We start from the raw sequence: 20,245 nt of genomic DNA on the forward strand, positions 1-20,245 counted from the left end.
CTGAGGTTTAAGAACAGCAGCGTTTCAATATGTCTTTTTTAATCTTGGTGGGAATATTTCATGTTTGCTTGTTTGCCCTATTATAATTAGTGTCACTTATTTGAAGAAAAAATATCAGTTAATTGTTTAAAACAACTCATTTTGTCACCATAAACACAAAATTTTGGAAAACATGCATTTTCCCATTGTAATTTTTGCATTTTCTCTACTTGCGTACTATGTGCAAAAGTGAGCCGTCCATTTTTATTATCATTAGTATTTTTTCTACAGTCACCACCTGCTAGGCTAGAACATCCTACAAGAGAAGATGTGTGTGAGGGCACCAATTTAACAGTGTTTGTCCATGGAAAGGGAGGATTTCCAGCGGACTTGAATGTTCGACGAGACCATAAAGTGCAAAGAACCTCTCCAAATGAAAAAGAAAGGAGCAATGACAAACCCAAGAGGGCCATCATAAGTATGTAAAGGGGCGTACAGTAGTCCCTCTTCTGTGTCAAAAAAAAAACAGATTTACAAGTCAAAGAGCACTGAATAAATTGGGCAAGCCCATTTCAAAACATTCTACATGACATTGTCTGAAGCGGTAGTTTTTTTCGTGAAAGTATAAAAAAGGTACCCTGTGACAGACTCTCACCCTGTCTAGGGTGTAATGGAAATTGTTCATGGAAACATCTGGAAACTGCAGATGTGGTTTACATTCTGGATATTCCAAATATTGAAAAATCTTTTCCAGATTATTTCATGGAGCTGAAATTTACATGGGGGCAGGGTGGCACAGCGGGTTTGGCCGGGGCCTGCTCTGTGGTGGTTCTGGGGCTCTAGTCCTGCTTGAGGTGCCTTGCGGCGAACTGGTGTCTCGTCCGTGGTGTGTCCTCTCCCCGTCCGGCCCTGCGCTCCGCTGCCGGGCTAGGTCCTGGCTCGGGATGAGCGGCTGTAGACATTGTGTGTGTGTGTGAAATTTACATTTATGATTTAGGAAATATTATCACAGATTTAGGTATTCAAATATTTAATTGATTCAGATGTAATAATACTCACACCACTAAGCTTTAGTGAAGTCTGAATTACAGATTTATTTGATTTCTTAATACTCTTTATGAAAATGCTTCAGAGGGTACACCATTCATTTTTCGACTGTTTGTAGTGCTCTAATGTTTAAGTGTTGTAAACGTGTGGTCTGAAGAAAAAGAATCATGATGGGTTTTGCGCCTCTTTTCTGCAAGGAAAATCTGTGATGTCAATCAATGTGTTTCTTTGCCATACTAAACTGTGAATAAAGTTAAAGAAACAGCTAATATAACTTGTCGTTTCAAACGCAGAATACGTTTTATTTAATCACTTCCATGTATGCAATAAATCACGCAGCAGCACTTCGTGTGACTGTTGTTGGGACAAGTATGTATCTGAAGACATGAATGAGAGAACAAATTGTAAGTATACAGCGAATTTCGCGTGCAGCTTTTCCGTAAAAAACAACACATCCCATGATGCATTTCTATACAAACGTCACAATATGACTGCTAACAGGAAGTCGTCACCTCCGTCCTCCCAGATTTGAAAGCGGGCAAAGGAATTCTTTTTGGAGGGCTAGACGGAAAGTGAGGAGCTGAACATAAAACATGGCTTCCTTTGTTACGGAGGTGCTCGCTAGCTCAGGAAAGTTGGAAAAAGATGATCTCAGCTGTAAAATTAGCAAGCTTTCACAAAAAGTCGAGGAGACCAAGGTAATGTTGACAGCGAGCCTGGAAGCTAACCGGGCGCACGGTTATCTTTTTTTTTTTCTTCTTCATGTACTCGTTTTTGGAGCCAGGTAGCTCGAACCTCGGTAGCGGGACCCCTATGGATTTTCACAACTCATCAATATTATATATATATAATAATATCGGTCTCGATTTGCCACATAACACGGTGGAAATGACGTGTTGTCGAACTGCGCGCGTGCTGGCAGCAGTGACGTCACCGTGCAGCCCACTTTGACTCGCTGTATTGTTCTTCTGCTATAATATATACGCTGTCATTCTGCACAGTGGTTTAATGCATTTATTTCACATTGCATTGTGCAGTTGTTCACAGCGGCTTAGCCTGCCAAAGTAGTGTATGCGAGTGAATACTGACATAATGAGATCGGAGATGCAAGTTACTTTTTTCCATACCTGGTCAGTTCTTATTGAGAGAAAAGTGAGAAACAAAGATGACACCCACTTTTGTTACTTTTGTGATCCAACAGAGAACCATAAATGCTGCCATCCACTTTTGCAGATCATGTTTTTTCTGTCACCAATTGATTGTTGGGATGGGTGTTTTGAATTGCAACTGTCCCTTCTTGGTGGCTCTTAACGTGGTTAAAATGAGCACCCTGGGATTCGTGTTGGGTGAATTAATGCTAACAAATTTGAGTGTAATTCTGTCTATCCACTTATATCCCTGTCTTTTCCACTGTAGTCCACTGGGATTGTAAAATGGGAAGTCTTATACATGGTGTTTCAGTGCTGCTTCCCCCCCCCAGGATGAGGTGTGTGATATGATCAACAAGAGGTACAGCGAATTCCTACCCAGCTTGCAGAGGGCAGAGGAGCTCATGGCTCAAGTGGCGGAGGTTTCTAAGGACATTGAGATGTTAAAGAGCTGCATAGCAAATGAGGTGAGTGTGATGTGGCCCTACAGCTCTGTCAAACCTGTGATTTTTTTCATCCTCTACATGTAGACTGCATCCTTGTTCTGCACGTGAGGTACATCTCTTACAACCTGTGTGATGCTGCTGTGGTCGTAAGCCATCAGTGCATGCGTGGTACACGTAATGGTACGGCACTCTGTGGTTTGCGTTTGGTTGCTCACATGCGCTGAAGGTTTTTGGTGAGGTTGAAAGAAAGGTGTGTTTAGTGCTTTGGCAAAGTGGAAAAAATGTTCTTTTGAGCAACAAGCCTACAACAAATTGGACCTGACAAAATATGGAAGACATCCAGCATACTCCCCAGACATTGTGCCCTGTCACTTTTTTGTTTCCTTGCCTCAAAGATGCGCTTCATAGCTATCGATTTGGCGTCTTTGAAGGAGACTTTCTGTGCGTTTCCTCAAAATGTTTTCCTGACCTGCTTCCTGAAGGAATGCAAGAATTATGTAGGAGCTGGGAGGACCTAGTTTCAAAGGGGATGTGTATAAACCAGTCCAGTTCCCTGTTAACAATCATCCAAGTCTTAGAAGATATTGACCATACTTTGTGTCATGTAGGCACGTGGACCATTGTGAGGGTTACATCAACAGCGGCTGAAAGAAGTACACAGACCGACCACAGCATGGGCGTGCTAAGTAGTGGACCTTAGATTTAAATGTATTCATTGAACAGGCATCCTTAACACGGGATGTTTCATTTGTTTATTTTTTGTTTGTTTGTTTAGAACTGTTACAAGAAAGCATGCATCCTGTGACCAAAAAGATTAGTCTGGCTTGTACACATTGCTGGCACCGTAGATGACGTTCTGATGTATAAATAAATATTGAACTCTTCAGAGGTTTGTAAATAAGCAGAAAGATCTCGAAGTCTGTCTTACACTTCACTGGCAACCAGTGCAGTGACCTAAGAGCTGGCAGTGATTAGGTTCCTCTTTCTGGGTTTGGTTATAATTTTTGCTCGTACATTCTGTATTCATTGTAATGTAGCAAATGTGGTGTCTGTGGTGTGAAAGTTAAGCATTGGAATAATCAAGTTTATAGACACACATGCATTTTTTTCTGTATGCTAGACAGAAGAATATCCTAGATGTGGGTACTAGGGTTAGGGTTGTTAAACAGTAAACACTGTCAATATGATGCGTAAATTTCTAACTGCTTCGGCAAGCTAGCGTAAAGCTAAAGCTATACAATTTGAGTTAAATGCTGATGATAAATTATTACATGTTGTGTTTTCCTTAAGATTAAGGTCTTCAGTTTGTCTGAGTTCAGAGACTGATAGTTTTAAATTTCAAGAAAACATTTTAGTAATGCTAAAATAATGCTACAAATGCACTCATTCTGACCAGAATGATCAGCGAACGGTGTTTACTGAGGACATATGCACAGGCTAAATTGACTAGATGTGAGCACTAGTCCAGGCAGGCCAGTGTATGACAGCTCTGCAACTGTCAACAGGTGGCAATTGCTACTTTTCACTTATACAATTAACTAGATAATTTGGCCAGTGGTGCCCAAACTCTTGCTTAAAACTGTATGGTGTAGTTACTAAGCATTATGATTAGTGTTGGCATTAGCACAACTTCCTGTTATCAGAGGAAAACACACACATTGACTGAAACCGCCTGTCCTGAGTGGGGTCGCGGCGAACCGGAGCCTAACCTGGCAACACAGGGCGCAAGGCTGGAGGGGGAGGGGACGCACCCAGGACGGGACGCCAGTCCATTGCAAGGCAGCTCAAGCGGGACTTGAACCCCAGACCCACCAGAGAGCAGGCACAGACCAAATCCACTGCGCCCCCCTCAGAGGAAAACAGTATATCACAAATATCTGAATAATAGTTTCCAGACAAATTTTCTAGCATGTTGTGTCAATATATGTTCACTGGCCACATTGTGTAACAGCCATATGTTCCTAATATGCAACTTGCCCCCATGTAGAGAGTCACATCTTAGGATGGACAACTTTGAGCATGCCATGATGCCAGCCACAATAGTTCCAGTGTTTGCCACCCTACTGGGATTTCTGCTCACTACAGTGTCAGGAGTACAGAGAATGATGCAATAAACAAGAAGAAACATTCAGTCCGCAGCTCTGCTATGGGCAAAAACACCTTGTTAATGAGAGAGGTCAGAGGAGAATGGTCAATCAGACTTTTTCAGGCAAATGGGAAGATCACAAGTGCAAAAACAACAGTTAACAGTTAATAAGAGTAGTGTGCAGAAAGGCCTCTTTGAACGCACGACTACTCAAACTTTTAATTGCTTGAGCTACAGCATAAAACCATGAGGGCTTCCTCTCCTGAGCTCAAGTTTTCAGTTGTCATCTTAATAAGTGTTCAACTCTTAGGTGCAGCAGGACCTTCAAGTTGCAGTGACCGAGTACACAGAGCTCAAACAGCAGTTGGAGAAGAACTCTATTGTGATCACTGTGCTCAGATCCCTGCAAGAGGTAGTGAAATGTACACATTTCTGTTAATATCATTTTTGCCTCTTGATGCAATGGGGACTTTCAAACATACTCTTTGTTTTCCTGGTTTAGTATGACTTGGCCATGGAGGAGTATCATAGAGCCTTACAAGAAAAGAAGTACACAGTAGCGGCTGAGCAGCTGGAGAAGGTGAGGGCAGGTCTTTACCTGCTGGAAAACTTGATTTTTTGTGTAGTCATACTGCAGTCCAAACAATGTCATTGGTAATGTTGATAGTTGTCTGGAAGCACTGCAGTGCAGGGAATCTAGGTGCTGATAAATTGGACCTGTTCCCTCCAGACCCGTAGCTGTGTGGATTCCCTGAAGGCCTGGAAGGGTTGTGAGCTCCAGCTGCTCAGGGCGCTGAGCTCCGAGCACACTGTCCAGCGAGAGAACCTGATTTACCACCTGGGTGATGAGTGGAAGAAGCTTGTCGTTTGGAAGCTACCGACTTCTAAAGGTTTAGCCTCCTTTTCCTATAGGTTTCATTTGGCTCGTCACATTCACTTTTAATCCATGGTCCTCTCAGGAGTCGCTGTAGTGTTACGGCTTCCCAGTGTGCTGGTTCGAACTGCCCCGCAACTGCACGTACTTTGACTTGTGATCCTCAGAGCTCAGCGCTGCGGAGTCCTTCCTAAAGACAGAGCTCCGCCTGTGCAGTGGAATGCAGGCAGGGGATGGGAGCGACCCTCCCTCCTTGCTTGCCAGTGTCCTGCAAGCCCTTGCCATCCAGGGACAGCTGAATCATAAGATCAAGCTTTTTGGTAAGACCCGTCTGAAGTATAGGTGAACAAAAACCTGCATTTGTACTGAGAAATACCTTTTATAGTCAAGTTAGTAGTTAGCAATCAGCAGCTGGATGTGAACAGTGCATTGTTTTTATTCTTACTGGTTAGTTGTTCACTACATAGCTCACTCTGCCAGAACTGACAGCCCTCCTCTGTGCTCCAGGGCAGGTGCTGCTTAAATACATGCTGAAGCCATTGATCTCCTACTCCTCTCTGCACGTGGAGGTGGGGGAGCAGCCAGGTCAAGGTGCTGTGTTGACCCTGCAGCTGGAAGAGACGTCAGCAGAGCACACCTCGCCCTCCCAGGTGTACACTAGGCTGTTGGCTGTCCTCAGAGTCCTGCATGCGCACATGTTCGGTACGCTCAACCTGCTTTTCACATTAGCTGTATTTATATATTCCATTATGGCAACCCCTTAAGATGAATTCATGGTTAATTTCCACAGCCCTGAAACACCAGGCAAACTTGTACTAACTGTGTTCTAAGGTGCTAGGATCCCACATTGGAATTGAGGCCTCCTTGCAGTGTATATACAAAAAAAGTGGACTTATCCCCTCTCTCATGTTCGTTGCCGTTTCTCAGATGTTACTGTGGGCGAGAAGAAAGTGTCCATCGTACTGGGTGACATGATATGGGAGGAGATGTCGGACTGCATAATTCGCGAGTGTCTCTTATACTCGATCCCATCCAACAGCAGTCAGCTGAGCAAGTACAGCATGGTATGCAGAATCCCTTCGTCCTCTATAAACACAAACATCACGCGCTGTAAGAGCAACATTTATCTTTGTTCCACAAAATGTTCTTTGCTACTGAAAGTGTTAGGTCCTCTTTAATGATTGTTGGTTTTCCAGGTTATCAAGGAGACAGAGGAGTTTGAGAAGACTTTGAAAGAGCTGAAGTATCTAACCATGGATTCCACAGACCTGCTGCAGTATGCCAGAAATGTCAATTCTCATTTCGCCAGTAAAAAATGCCAGGACGTGATAGTGGCAGCACGCAACCTGATGACTTCAGAGATACACAACACTGTGAAGGTTAGGCTCAAGTCAGCTTGTTGATTAGATGCAGGTTGTTTAGTGTCTTCAGTACACAAATTAGTTTGGCTTTAGGGTTTACATAAAGTGCATTTGTTGGGAAGAAACTCGGTCAACATCTTCAGGTCAAATTTATACAAGACTGGTTGAATTGACATTTGCATTTTGTTACGGCTTACTCTGTTTACTAGACTCGATGTTACAAACAGTTTCTATTAAACCACACAGTCCAAGGTGACTCTCCAAGAGGCTGGTGGTCCGAGTTTGCCTCCGACACTGAAGCCTTGTGTGAAATGAGTGTGAGTGCTCTGTCCGTCATTGTGATGAGCCACTATTCCTCTTCCCAGATCTCACCCGAGAGCAAGCTGTCTTTGCCCAGGCTCCCCAGTCTTGATTCCAAGGACAATGCGAAGCAGGAGGCTGATAGGAAGAGACCCCCCAGTGCGGATACCCCAGCACTGGAGAATGAGAAGCAGCTGGGGCAACGCACACTCTGTCTACCCGTGTGTCGCATCAGCGAATCAGTGCAGCAGTTGATGGAGCTCACACTGGCCACCCTGTCTGAGACTGTGGGCAGCTCCAGCCAGTGGTACGCAAATCAGTCTCAAAGTCTGCAGTTTTTTTTTGCTTAAATAATTTAATACTGATTAATAATTTTGCTTTGAGTACAAACATGATTGTACCAGTTTTGTGAGGTTAGTGGATTGTGATAACATACACATGGACCTCTGAGGTTTGTAGTGGAGATGACATAAGTTTGATAAAGGCATTATGGAATAAAATTTCTCTAGATGTATTAAAGCAAGATGTTTTTTGTTTTTTTTAACCAGTGCCATCCAGCTCTTCTACACTGTGAGAAACATTTTTCAGCTTTTCTACGATGTTGTGCCTACATATCACAAGTAAGTATTTAATGTATTTATAATTACATGCATAGCACAATATTGTCTTGAACATCATTTGATAAATTCGTGTCAGTAATTGCCATGTTGTCATAAGCTGATAAGCCTGCTTGTACAACATCCAGGATTTTTTTCAGGGTGTTTACTTACATTTACATTTATTTACATTTACATTTATTCACTTAGCAGACGCTTTTGTCCAAAGCAACTTACAACGTATACTATGTAGTGTTACTAGCCCATACACCTTATTCACCAAGGTGACTACATTGCTAGATACACTACTTACAAGGGGTTACTCATCCGTGCATCAGTGAAACACACTCACTCTGTGACAACTTAGACATTTTAACTACTGGAGTAGCTGATTGGTTTGGTTTATAAAGGTGTTTGTCTGTCCTCCCCTACCTCCTCAGGGAGAACCTTCTAAAGTTTCCGCACTTGGCTGCTATCCACCACAACAACTGCATGTTTATTGCCCACCACCTGCTCACACTGGGTCACCAGTTTAGGCCCCACCTGCCCCAGCCACTCAGCGATGGCGCTGCAACCTTCGTTGACCTCGTGCCTAGCTTCCGGAGACTAGGTGGGCACAGCATGGGGATGCCAGAGGATCTTGATTATGATCATATCGTCCTACACCACCTTCACATATCATTGAACCACAAACCTTCATCACTCAGCTATTACAGAGCCTTGATATTAATATATCAAAACATATATCATGTTTTCTTTACATGTTATTCTTTATTGCTCATCTAGCAGTTATGATTAATTTTGAAAAAATGCAAATGGAAACTGACTGATCAACCATGCAGTATGGAGAAAAATATTATGGTAGTGCATGTGAGTAGGAACAGCTGATGGTCTGACAAAGTTTAAAAATGTCCTTATTCTGTTGTACTAACATTAGTCTGCTTAAAAGAGGGATTAATGTTTTCTGTCTTGACAAACACATGGTGTTGCACGTATGTTGACTCAACAGGCACAGAGTGCTTTCTAGCACAGATGAATGCTCAGAAGGCAGAGATGCTGGAAAGGTTGTCCACTGCTAGGAATTTTGCTAACCTTGATGATGATGAGAACTACTCTGCAGCCAGTAAGGCTGTCAGACAGGTGAGTGACACCTCAGTCTTGCCAGATCATGAGAGAACGCTCCTGTCCGAATTCACAAAGAGGGTGACGGTATGACTGTCAAGTGCCAATTGGTGGTAGTTGGGGATGGCACACTGACATAAGATGCAAATACTTCCTTAAGTTTTGAGACATTTCAGTGTTTCATAGATGAAACTTGAAGACATTTAATTGGCAAATTTATTTACAGGTCATCCACCAGTTGAAGAGGCTAGGCAAAGTTTGGCAAGATGTCTTACCTGTCAACATTTATTGCAAAGCAATGGGATCACTGTTAAATACTGCCATCTCTGAGATAATCACCAAAATCTTGATGCTGGAGGTGGGTCATGTCATTTATATGCTGAAATTATACATGAAGTTTTGATATCAATCCTGCAGATACTTTATTTTTTTTTTTTTTTTGCCCTTTGGAGCTTTTGAGCACGTGGCTGAATTAAATTCTCAGCTGAATTGAGCCTTACATACTGATAGGTGTTATTGAGCGCACTTGCTGTGTCTGTGTGCTGGTAAAAATGAATGTTGCCAAATAAATGCATGTAGTATGCTCGTTAAATATTTTGCGTTTAGCTTCCTAGAATATGCTTAATGAGCCTGTAGTCATTGTCCTCCTTGCCTTATGGATTGTTGTCCACTGTAGGACATCTCAACTGAGGATGGAGACCACTTGCATACACTCTGCCAAACCATCATTGATGAGGGACCCTTAGTATTCCTTCCCCTACCTGATGAGAACAAGAACAGGAAGTACCAGGAGGAGGTACCCATCTATGTGAAGAAGTGGATGAGCTTCAAGGAGCTGGCCATAGTGCTTCAGGCTAATCTTCAGGAGATAGTTGACAGGTAACATGAAGTCCTCTGTGGCTGATAGCAGTGTTTCTAAATTAACGAAGGTTTGAATAGAACTGATTACATGCAGACATATCAGTGCCAGTGTGGCTGGGTTGCTCATACCCTGGCCCTGTCTTCTCTCCAGGTGGGCTGATGGGAAGGGGCCGCTGGCGCTAGAGTTTACCAGCAATGAGGTGAAGAATCTCATCCGGGCCTTGTTTCAGAACACCGAGAGGAGGGCAGTGGCTCTGACAAAAATCAAATAACTCTCCCAGCACCTACTTTTGAGAAAAGTTATTCATGTAGAGCCCAGCAGAGAAAACCAAATATTTAATTTGTTCCAACTAAATTTTGTGTTGCCTTTCAATAAACCTGTTCACACTGTACATTTTATACATATGGTTTCTGAGCTTGGAGCAGAGTTTAAGACAAATGCATTTAGGTTTCCTAAAGGGCCTTCAGCAACATTACAGAACAGCTCTACCAGCACTTGAGATTCCATAACCCCTTTAGTGAGGTACTCAGACTGGGCATTTGAAGCTCATGGCTGTATTGAAATGTCATTTACAATTCTGCCCTTTTCTTCCTCGTGTAGGAAATAAGTACACAAACAACCTGGAACAAAAAGAATCCTTTAATCTCCCTGACAACTCCAGTGTGCGTGTTGAACTTAAAATACTGGCAATTTTGGCCAAACAGATCAGATTTGAATTATCACATGAACATTGCATTCAGAGGATGAAGTTGCTGAGATTTCACTTTCCTTCCACCTACTGCCATGAAGATGCCTGCATGTGGTGTAGCGATATATACATACACCATACAGCTTAATATAAGCTGTACTATTTCAGCCAGAGTGTGCATTCTGAAAATGTCCATGCTGTAGGCTTTGGCCTGCACAATCCAAACCTGCACCGTTTGGCCATATTGTACACATATATACAAATAGATGGTATGCCAAATTTCCCCAAAGCCTCTGACAGAATGGAAACAGATGTTCTACATCAGCCTCTGTATCGCCAAACTAGTGCAAGTGGAAAAAAGACCCCGTCATACATTTTTCACTACTGGTCTAACAAGTGTTGTTGCATAAAGGGCTACTACATTTGGTTTTCCCCATACTTTTTTACATTGCAAAAAAAGTAATTCAGAAACAACCTTTCTAGCTTGTAAAAAAAAATAATTCATCCACATTTTATATATGAAGAGCATTTTTTGCCATTTGTACCATGAAGCAGCAAAAATGTGTTACACACGGACTGATTGCTGTTTACAAACCAGCCTGCAGTGGTCTTGAGTCCAAAGTAATTTGTATCCCGAGTCTGGCGATGGTTTCTCTTTAAATGTGACAATGCAAAGCATGATAGGAGAAACTAATTTTTTCTTGGATTACCTGTCTTAGTACATCAGATTTCAGATAGCCTGCTATTAAGCAGGACAGTGTATGAATAAAGAGGGAGCAAAAAGACTGGGGTTAACAGATAGACTGTCTCAGGGAAAAGGGTTAGGGACAGTATTTTTCCTGACCAGGGTATCTACCAGTACACTCAGCTCTACCTTTAACCAAGTCTCCAGCCATGACAGCATAGGTGAATAAACAAGTACACAATCCTTATAAACAACCTTGTCAAAGGATATTTCTGCAGTTTAGTAATCACAGAATGATTAATGGCAGCTTCTAACAGTGACTTTAAGTCAAGCAGCACATGCATATAGTAGACCAAGACATATCCACCTATAGTGAAAAACTGTAAGTGCAAAAAAACAAAAGGGGGAGTGTCCCACCACCAAAACAAATTTATCTAACCATTCCCATTTCCCTTATAATGGTCTTAAACCTTACTTTGTTACAAGGCTAGAGAACTTATCCTGTTGATAGAAAACAGAAGACTCTTCCACTCACACACATCTTTTCCAAATCGATTAGGAACAAGATTGCTAATCTACTTTGTTTCTCTTGGCTTTTTGTGTGACCATGTGCTGAGTTCAGAAAGAAACAGCCATAATAATACAACAAGGCACTGCTGTGCTTTGTCTGGAGTGAAAGGGGAAAACTGACAGGCTGACACTGACTGGCTGGTGGTTCCTAAGAGAGCAGCCCAGGTGCAAAACAAGCCATTTCTCAGCACAAGAGTAGTAATGGGCAGTGTCCACACAAGCAAAAACAACCTAAAATAAGACGGACTCTAGACCATGACAGGTATGTACACAGGACTTGTGACAAATGCTGAAACCAGTCAGTCTCTTGTGTACTAGCAGACTGCTCAGGAAAAATAAAAACAAAAACCATTTCTTTTAATGTCCCTTGTTCCTTTGGCACACATCAACTCAACATGAGGGTGTCCCTGAACGTTGATACACCAGTCTCTCCAGCAGCGCCCGGAACTTCAGGTGAATTAACATTGCTGAGCGGCAGCTGTAATACTAACAGCAAACCCACTCCGCACCTGAAGTAGCACACCTCTCTGAACAGAGGACAACACACCATGAGACTGAAAGATTCTTTTTACCCCCCCCCCACCCATAAATAACGCTATGACTCCAGGCTGAAAAACAGGACTGCGACAGTCTGTAACATCTTTTTAAAGACTATTAACTAGTAATATTCTGAATTCAACACCATTTTAATCACGCACACATTGACCTAAATATTGACACCTCTTCCCACCTGTTTCAATTTGGGCTCCTGTTAAAGCTTAACGGGTCAAGCCTGGTATATATGTGCGTGTATGAGATAGAGAGATAAAGGGATAAAGGAAAAAAGGTACACATTTGAGGGAGAGTGCATATGCTGTACACAAGGCTGACTTATCCAGGTGTCCTCTGTTGGGGTCAGGGGTCACAAGGTGACACTGCCACGTCACAGGAGCATGGTGATAGGTCTCTCCAGGAACTTGCGGAACTCTGCCAGCCACTGAGCGCCCACTGCACCGTCCACTACCCTGTGATCACAGCTCAGCGTCACAGACATCATGCTGGCCACATCGAACCTGCACAAAGGGTGGGAGATGGTGACACAAAAACATGGTCAGCATGGGACAGACAGCATGTTACCTGTATATTTTAACAAGGTTCCCTCCCATCAGTTAAAGCAGTTCAGTCTGAGACACAAATTCAGTAGGTACCATTGGTTATTACATTTCAGGGGTGTTATTAATTCACAACATAAAATTCAAAACACGTTTGAGGAAAAAGCCATTCAACAGCAGAGAAGGGGAATAAAACTATTACAAGTGGTATGGAGGGGAGACTATTAGGAATCTAAGGGCTATCAACTCTCCATAAAATCCCAGTATTGTAACCATAACAAACAATGACAGCAACATGCTTCTTTAATGAATAAAAATTATATTTATAAGATCCCCACACACTTAGGATCTCCCTTTCCCATGTCCCTTCTTACCCTTTCTCGTTGTCTGCCGGCAGCAGTCTCTTCTCAGAACTACCCACAGCTAAGATGCAGGCCTGTGGTGGGTTGATGATTGCCGAAAAGTTTTTGATGCCATACATACCAAGATTGGAGATGGTGAAGGTGCCACCCTGGAAAAAATATGGAAAAATAATCACAATGTCAACCAATATCAGTAGTGAGTAGATGCCAAGAGTTGAAAGGGAGCTGTGGGGTGGCTCAGATTCAGGAATGCTTCACAGGCAGTTAATTTCGGAGATCTGCTCACCTGGAACTCATGCGGCTGCAGTTTGCCTTCACGTGCCTTGGTGGCCAAGGAGCTGACATCTCTGCTGATGGCAGCCAGGCCCTTGATGTGTGCGTTGAAAACAATGGGAGTGATGAGACCGCTGGGTGTGCTGACAGCCACACTAACGTCGACCACATGGTTCCTACAGGAGAGAGTTAAACGGTCCATGTGAGACTAGTGGAGAAGTAAGAAAATATATAAGCAGCCGTAAATGAAACATCTCTCAGTACCAGATGAATTCAAGGAAAGTGTAAAAAGGCTAAATACTGCTTAAAATTGTAAAATATACAGTATATAGAAAAATGTGATGCCAAGTATTATACAGTAACTAGTAATGTATAATGTAATGCTATTATATACAATATGACTACTTGGAAAACCTCTATATACATGTTCACTATGCAAACAAGTATTTTAATGTATTTTAAAGGGAAACAAAAAAAAACATGACTTCTAAGATGCCATCTAGTGGCCACTCGGCAATGGCGCAGATGGGCTGTTGACACTCACTGACGGATCACTGTATCCATCCAGGAGGAATTTGCCTCCGGCACCTTCAAGCAGGCCAAAGCAGAAGCCTTGATGATGAAATCATTCACTGAGAGCTTGATGTTATCCTCCTTGACTGCCTGAGAGTCCGAAAGGACAGAAGCACAGACGAAGTCAAAGTTATCCACCACTAACATGGCAATGCCATCAGGGGTACCGAACTGCTAAGGACAAGAAGGCGTGTACCAAACTCAGGAAGCGGACTGAGGAACTCACCTCATTGAGCTCCTTCCTCATCCCCAGCACTTGGTCCATGTTAATGTCCACAGACAAGTAGTAATGCGGGATGGTCTGCTTGGACTGCATCAGCCTCTGAGCAATAACCTGTCAGCATGAAAAAGGCACATATTCATGAAATCATACAACAATGATAGGGTAAGTTAGGATAATACATTGTTCATTTCAGCAGGGAAACACCAACTCTCAAGAACTCAACAGGCCAGACTGAAAACTATTATTCTAATAAACTTCACATTCAAAGAGGCATTCAGCATGGGTTTAAACCACCGTAATTATTACAGACTCATTTTTATGTATGAAATACAATATGGACTACTTCATGATGTACTACTTTATTTTAAACTTTTTATATAATGTTTTCAAATGGGGCCACACATGCTCACCCTACGAATGTTACTGATGGGGATATCTGTGAAGGTCCCCGTGGGCACGGCTGCAACAGCAGGGGCAGCTGCAGGCCTGGGAGGAGTAGGAGTGCTGGGGGCTGCCGCTGCAACCTGGAAGAAAGGCAGGGGGGAAGCAGTCAGCTCCAGCCACGGGATTCCAGAAATGCAGCAAAAGCAGAAACGCCGGCAGAGGACTCGGGAACAAATCTGATCACATTTTAGTCGACGTGAAGCAAACCTGCCAGATGTATTAGGGCATGCAAGCATGTGAATTTCCAAACATGTTGAGGCAGCTCTTCATGTTACACCGATTGATTCATCTGTACATGGATTATGTGAATAACCATTTACACTCTTTCAATGGAACATCCACACTGCAGCAGACAAGGATGACTCACCGGGGCCACTTTGGGTGGGACGAAGATCTCAATGTCTTTTTTTGTCACTCTGCCATCTGGGCCTGTCCCTGAGGAAGGGAAAGTAGGGAGGAAGTCAGGCTCTGACACAAGTTCAGGATGGTGCCATAAAATCTAACCTTGGCCCTTAAACAGTGCAACTGAGGTTTATGATTCTACTAAAATAAATCACAAATGTTGTATAAGAACTGCTGCTATTCTGGAATGCAGAAGGGAAGTTTTAAATGCAGACAACCCTGAGATATTCCCATTCAAGTTTTGAGAATTACATTTTACAAGGTGTTTCATTTAACACCCCTACTTTGGCTTACAAGTAACGCAAGAAATTTACACTGATTAATTTAGCAGACATAAGAAAACAACATTAACATAGCAGACTTGAGAAAAATGACTAGACTGCAGTTAAAGACTAATTTAAAACTGATCTAGACTAATTTAAAACTGATCTATCACAAAGATGTAGGTGATATAAGTGACAGCTCCCTTATTTAACACTGAACATGTCTGAACTGTACAGCAGGACTACAAGCAACTCACCAGTCACTTGAGCCAGGTCAATTCCTTTCTCGGCAGCTAACTTCTTGGCTAGAGGGCTGGCAAACACCCTGCCCTTCCTCGTGGCTACAGGGGCAGCAGGGGTGGGAGTTGGCCCGGGGGTAACGGGTGCAGAAGGAGATGGGGACACCACCTGAGATTTAAAACAAGCAAAGATGATGTCAGTCAGACCTACACAACAGACGTTGAGGAATTCTTGCAAAAAGATTTGGCAAGACCTTGAGAAGGCCTTTTGGGCTCCAGTGAACAAGGACTCCAGTGAATTTAGTGTGAACTACCCAAAGTACGAGTTTGTAGGCAGAACAGCACCTGGAAAATACTGGGAACATCAGCCCTCCAGTAGCGTTCTTGCCATTAATTCTTAAATGTAACGGGGAATTTCAAGCCTCCCCTAACCATTAATGATGTAGAGGTTTGTGGACACACACGATCAAACAATGGGGTTCTGAGAAACAGACAGGAGTCTTACCGGAGCAGCGGCTGTGGGTGCTGGAGTAGGAGGCGGGGCCTTTATTTCAGCCACGCCTGTCTCAACGTAGTCAGCGAATGCCTTGATGTCAGACTCCTTCTCCACGATGATGCAGAGAGGAGTCCCTAGGGGGACATCGCGAGTCCCTTCGGGCACTATGATCTTGGCCAGGTAGCCCTCCTCCTGCACCTCGAACCCTGGCATCATATAAGCACACAGCCCATATAGATCAGCTCTTTCAAGCTGGAAGTTTATAACCACGTGGTTAAAGAGGAGTTAGTGTCAAGGTGAAACAGGTCATATAAATATTTATCATACAATATTTTACTGATCTACTTTTATTGTTTTACTGCATTAACGAAAATGTATTTTGTAACAAGCCACACCTGAGTTCTGCTTAGAATACGGAATGCTGAAGGGATTGACTCACCGATGGTGGCCTTGTCCGTCTCAATCTCGGCAAGCAGGTCACCTTCGCTGAGCTTTTCTCCCACCTTCTTCTCCCAGCGCTGCACAGTGCCCATAGTCATGGTGGGTGAGAGGGCAGGCAGAAGTACCTGTGAGGGGGGACAGACAATCTGGAATTCAGACCCAGGGCCCACACTCCCCTCCCAACACAACCAGTCCCAACGCACACCCACCTTCATGTGTGGGGGGTAGGAGCTCCCAGGGGCCTGAGGAGCCGCAGCAGCTGGAGAGGGCGGCAGCGGAGGTGGCGGGGTTGGTGCTGCAGCCGGGGAAGGAGCAGCTGTTGCCTTGTCCAGGGTGTAGTCCTTAAAGGCTGGTATGAGGTCAGGGCTGAAGGGAATAGATTCAGATGAGGCTGGGACAAATGTGTGTGAGCAACCGATGTGTGTGAGCACTACACCATCACATTAGCCACCTACATTAGGCTCCCACATTATAACAGACATTTTAGGTAAAACAACATTAAAGGATCAGACCTATCCACAGTGATGCAGATCACTGCTCCAATTGGCACATCTCTAGTGCCCTCCTGAACCAGGATCTTGGCCAGATAGCACTCTTCCAGCATCTCAAAGCCCACTGTCGCTTTGTCCGTCTCCACCTGAGAAAGAAGAGGGGGTGATGTCACTACCAAAAGGGGTACAAGCCACAGCGGTCATCAGCAGGAACCGGAGTAACTGCCACCTCACCTCTGCTATGAGGTCTCCTTCGTTGATCTTGTCGCCTTCCTTTTTTTCCCACCGTGCAATGGTGCCCATTTGCATTGTGGGTGACAGAGCAGGCAACTCCACCTGTGGTTAGAGAGTAAAAAGCAACTTTGAAGTTGCAACCACAAAGCAATCCTTACACTGACCAGGCCATTTTCAGACAGAGGTCAGTAGCAAAATAGTGCAGTATAGCACAGTACTCACATTGGTCAGACTTGGCCAGAAAAACTTCATTCAAATAAGTCTCGTGAAGATTAAAATATTACAGCTGGACCTTAAATGTTTGAGCAAACCTTTTACTGTGGTACCTGCAGTACCCATCAGTTAAAGCCAGGGCAGAGGACAATTTTGCTGCGCAAAATACAAACTAACTGCAGTGAACGTAATCTAGACCACTGAAATTTCTCAAACATCCCTCAGTATTTTACTTCTCTCTAGGTGCTTATCAGAGATATCCAAAACATCCAAATTATTTCAGCAGTTCAATAAACTACTGAATTTTTTTTTTTTTTTAAATAAAAGAACTTTGTTCAATCACACCAGATGGAAAGATGTTATTTCTTAACAAGCAAATACTGGTTACTCAACATACAGTGAGGCAACTTTCCCCCCCCCCCTTTTTTTTTTTTTTTTTTTTAAACTAAGCTGATTCTGAATTCAACTCTTCTGCATCAACGAATGTTAGAACATTTTTAACAGGATGTATAACTGTGTTGGTATTCATTGGTTTTCACCTATTGCTTAATGTATAATGTAATGTACAAATTGTATTTCTCAGATATGCGTCGCTTTGGAGAAAAGTATGTGCTAAACGAATAAATGTAAATGCAAATGAGCACACTTTTGTTTACTGAGTGGTGTATCACCTTGCAGAAAACCACGCAAATAAATGTAAATGTATACCACACACACACACATTTTTACAGTGAACCATCCAGGTCCACAGAAACAAATCACATCCCCTGGTGTTAAACCCAGTAAATGTCAGCACAGTCTATAGAGGTCCAGCAGATGGCACAGCGTTTAGGGTTATCATCTTGCGACCAGAAGGTTGCTGGTTTGAATTCGACATTTACATTTATTCATTTAGTTGATGCTTTTCTCTAAAGCCACGTACAATTATTTAGCCATTAATACGGGTGGGTAACTTTTACTGGAATAAAGTGTTATAAGGCCAGCACTCGCAGTAGTAAATGTATATATATTATATATATATATATATATACATACACACACAAATATAGGGCCGGGGGGGGGGCAGTCACTGGCATTGGACCCCCAGAGGCTTTTTTCTCCATTGCCAATTGGATGGGAGTTCTTTGATCCTTTCTTCTGCGGCCAGCAGTCAAACTTAGATCCTTAAATTAATAACCGCAAGTATATATGACAAAACTACTTATATGTCTTATGCCTTTGCTCGGCACTCTGTGCCACTGTTTGAGAGCTCTGTAAAAATAAACCGAGCTGAACCTAATGTGTATGCTTTTTATTCAATGTAAACACAAAAGTGATGCACAGCGGAAACGCACTGCGGCCGTGGGCCTTCTTCACACCTTAGCAAGACTGAGAGGAAAAACACAGAAAGTGATGTGACAACAACTGAACAGAATATAAAACTGGATAATTTTATTGGAGCAGTTTAGGCCAGGTACCTTCGGGGTACTACATCTAGTCTGGAGGTGGGATTTGAACCTGCGACCGTTGTTGTGCCCTTGGGCCAAAGGTAGCAGCTCTAACCACCAGGCTACCTCCTGCATCCTTGACCAAGTCTAAGCCTAAGGTACTTATATTCTGAACCTAGACAGTAAGAGTGCCCTGCTGCTGTAAAGGGGTAAATCAGTGAGTGTAGTACTGTACAGATTCAGATTCTCCAGTAAAGTGTCAGTCACGAGCGCTGAGACTTGACTCGTAACGACAAGGCCACTGACTGAGGAGACACACTCTGTGCGTGACACCCAAGCAGGCAGCAATAACCGACGTCTTAGCCGGGCGGGTGTGCAGAACTGCTTCTGTCCTGTCCGCAGCACAAAGTGAAACAAAGTCAAAGAGAACAAGAACTTGTGGAGCCGGACAGTCGTGTTCTGACCTTCTGGTGAGGAGGTAAGCTGTAGAAGCGCTTGTGACAGGTTCCCACCGCCTGCTCGCCCTGAAGAAAGAGCCTCCTCTCCGCGGTCACGGCGCTCAACACAGCCGCCGGGCCGCCGCCGGACACGTAGCGCAGCCCGGCTAGGGGGGCGCGCACGCACGGCTTCAAAGCCGCTGGAGAAGGCGGGGGACCCGCCGGAGGAGGCCGAGACGCGGCCCGGGTCATACCGACCGGCCGCCTTAGCCGTGCCGCCAAACGCAACATCTCCACGGAGTGTCCTCACTTCCTCAGTGCCGACGGGTGAACCGGGACAGTCACAGGGCACTGCTGCTCCTCCACCCAACCGAAAGAACTCGGTCGCTTTCTGCACTGTCCCCTCGAAGGCAGCTGCCTCGCCTGCTGTCCAATGACCTCCCCGTCCCAAAACACCACACTTTATGGCTCTCCTTCTGCCCATCCTCAGTACGACAGACGGGTTGCCAGGTTGCTCTTAAAAATCCAGTGTTGAGGTGGACCGGTTTGCGCGGTGCTGCTGCGATAGCAAATGTAGTAGCGTGAACGACGGTTTTTTGTTTTGTTTTGTTGAAAAGTTTGGAATTTTTAGAATGGAAGCGTACTGGAAAATGAAGATATGTGTACAGTTTGTGAATTAATATATTGTGCCCTGGGAAAATAAAGTATTTGAACATAGGGAATATATATTAATTAAAAATAATGTATTCCTGAAAACTAAACAAAGATATGCATCTTTGACTTTAGTCAATTCCACAATTCAAAATTCAACATATATCGAAGGTATTGTCTTAAAACCCACCTTTTACAATGTGAATTTAGCCAGATCTGGC

The 20,245-nt window shown here is 43.6% G+C and overlaps 2 protein-coding genes across 2 annotated transcripts; one reads left to right on the plus strand and one right to left on the minus strand.

Annotated features, from left to right (window-relative positions):
* Positions 1 to 1,543: 1,543 nt before the first annotated feature.
* Positions 1,544 to 11,006, plus strand: zw10 (zw10 kinetochore protein). Its single transcript, XM_018755479.2, has 16 exons — positions 1,544 to 1,724; positions 2,507 to 2,641; positions 5,017 to 5,118; positions 5,209 to 5,286; positions 5,437 to 5,596; positions 5,748 to 5,900; positions 6,088 to 6,282; positions 6,508 to 6,644; positions 6,777 to 6,959; positions 7,307 to 7,548; positions 7,790 to 7,861; positions 8,278 to 8,447; positions 8,847 to 8,977; positions 9,186 to 9,317; positions 9,636 to 9,838; positions 9,972 to 11,006. The coding sequence occupies exons 1-16, from the start codon at positions 1,620 to 1,622 to the stop codon at positions 10,090 to 10,092; spliced, it is 2,319 nt and encodes a 772-aa protein (XP_018610995.2). The 5' UTR covers positions 1,544 to 1,619; the 3' UTR covers positions 10,093 to 11,006.
* Positions 11,002 to 19,857, minus strand: dlat (dihydrolipoamide S-acetyltransferase (E2 component of pyruvate dehydrogenase complex)). Its single transcript, XM_018755480.2, has 14 exons — positions 19,401 to 19,857; positions 17,297 to 17,398; positions 17,084 to 17,208; positions 16,781 to 16,937; positions 16,570 to 16,696; positions 16,140 to 16,336; positions 15,653 to 15,803; positions 15,098 to 15,165; positions 14,697 to 14,810; positions 14,290 to 14,397; positions 14,035 to 14,153; positions 13,504 to 13,666; positions 13,230 to 13,366; positions 11,002 to 12,816 (listed from the first exon to the last, which is right to left on the minus strand). The coding sequence occupies exons 1-14, from the start codon at positions 19,662 to 19,664 to the stop codon at positions 12,687 to 12,689; spliced, it is 1,962 nt and encodes a 653-aa protein (XP_018610996.2). The 5' UTR covers positions 19,665 to 19,857; the 3' UTR covers positions 11,002 to 12,686.
* Positions 19,858 to 20,245: the final 388 nt, after the last annotated feature.

The sequence above is a fragment of the Scleropages formosus genome, chromosome 4 (assembly GCF_900964775.1).
Source record: "Scleropages formosus chromosome 4, fSclFor1.1, whole genome shotgun sequence".
NCBI classification, from domain to species: Eukaryota; Metazoa; Chordata; class Actinopteri; order Osteoglossiformes; family Osteoglossidae; genus Scleropages; species Scleropages formosus.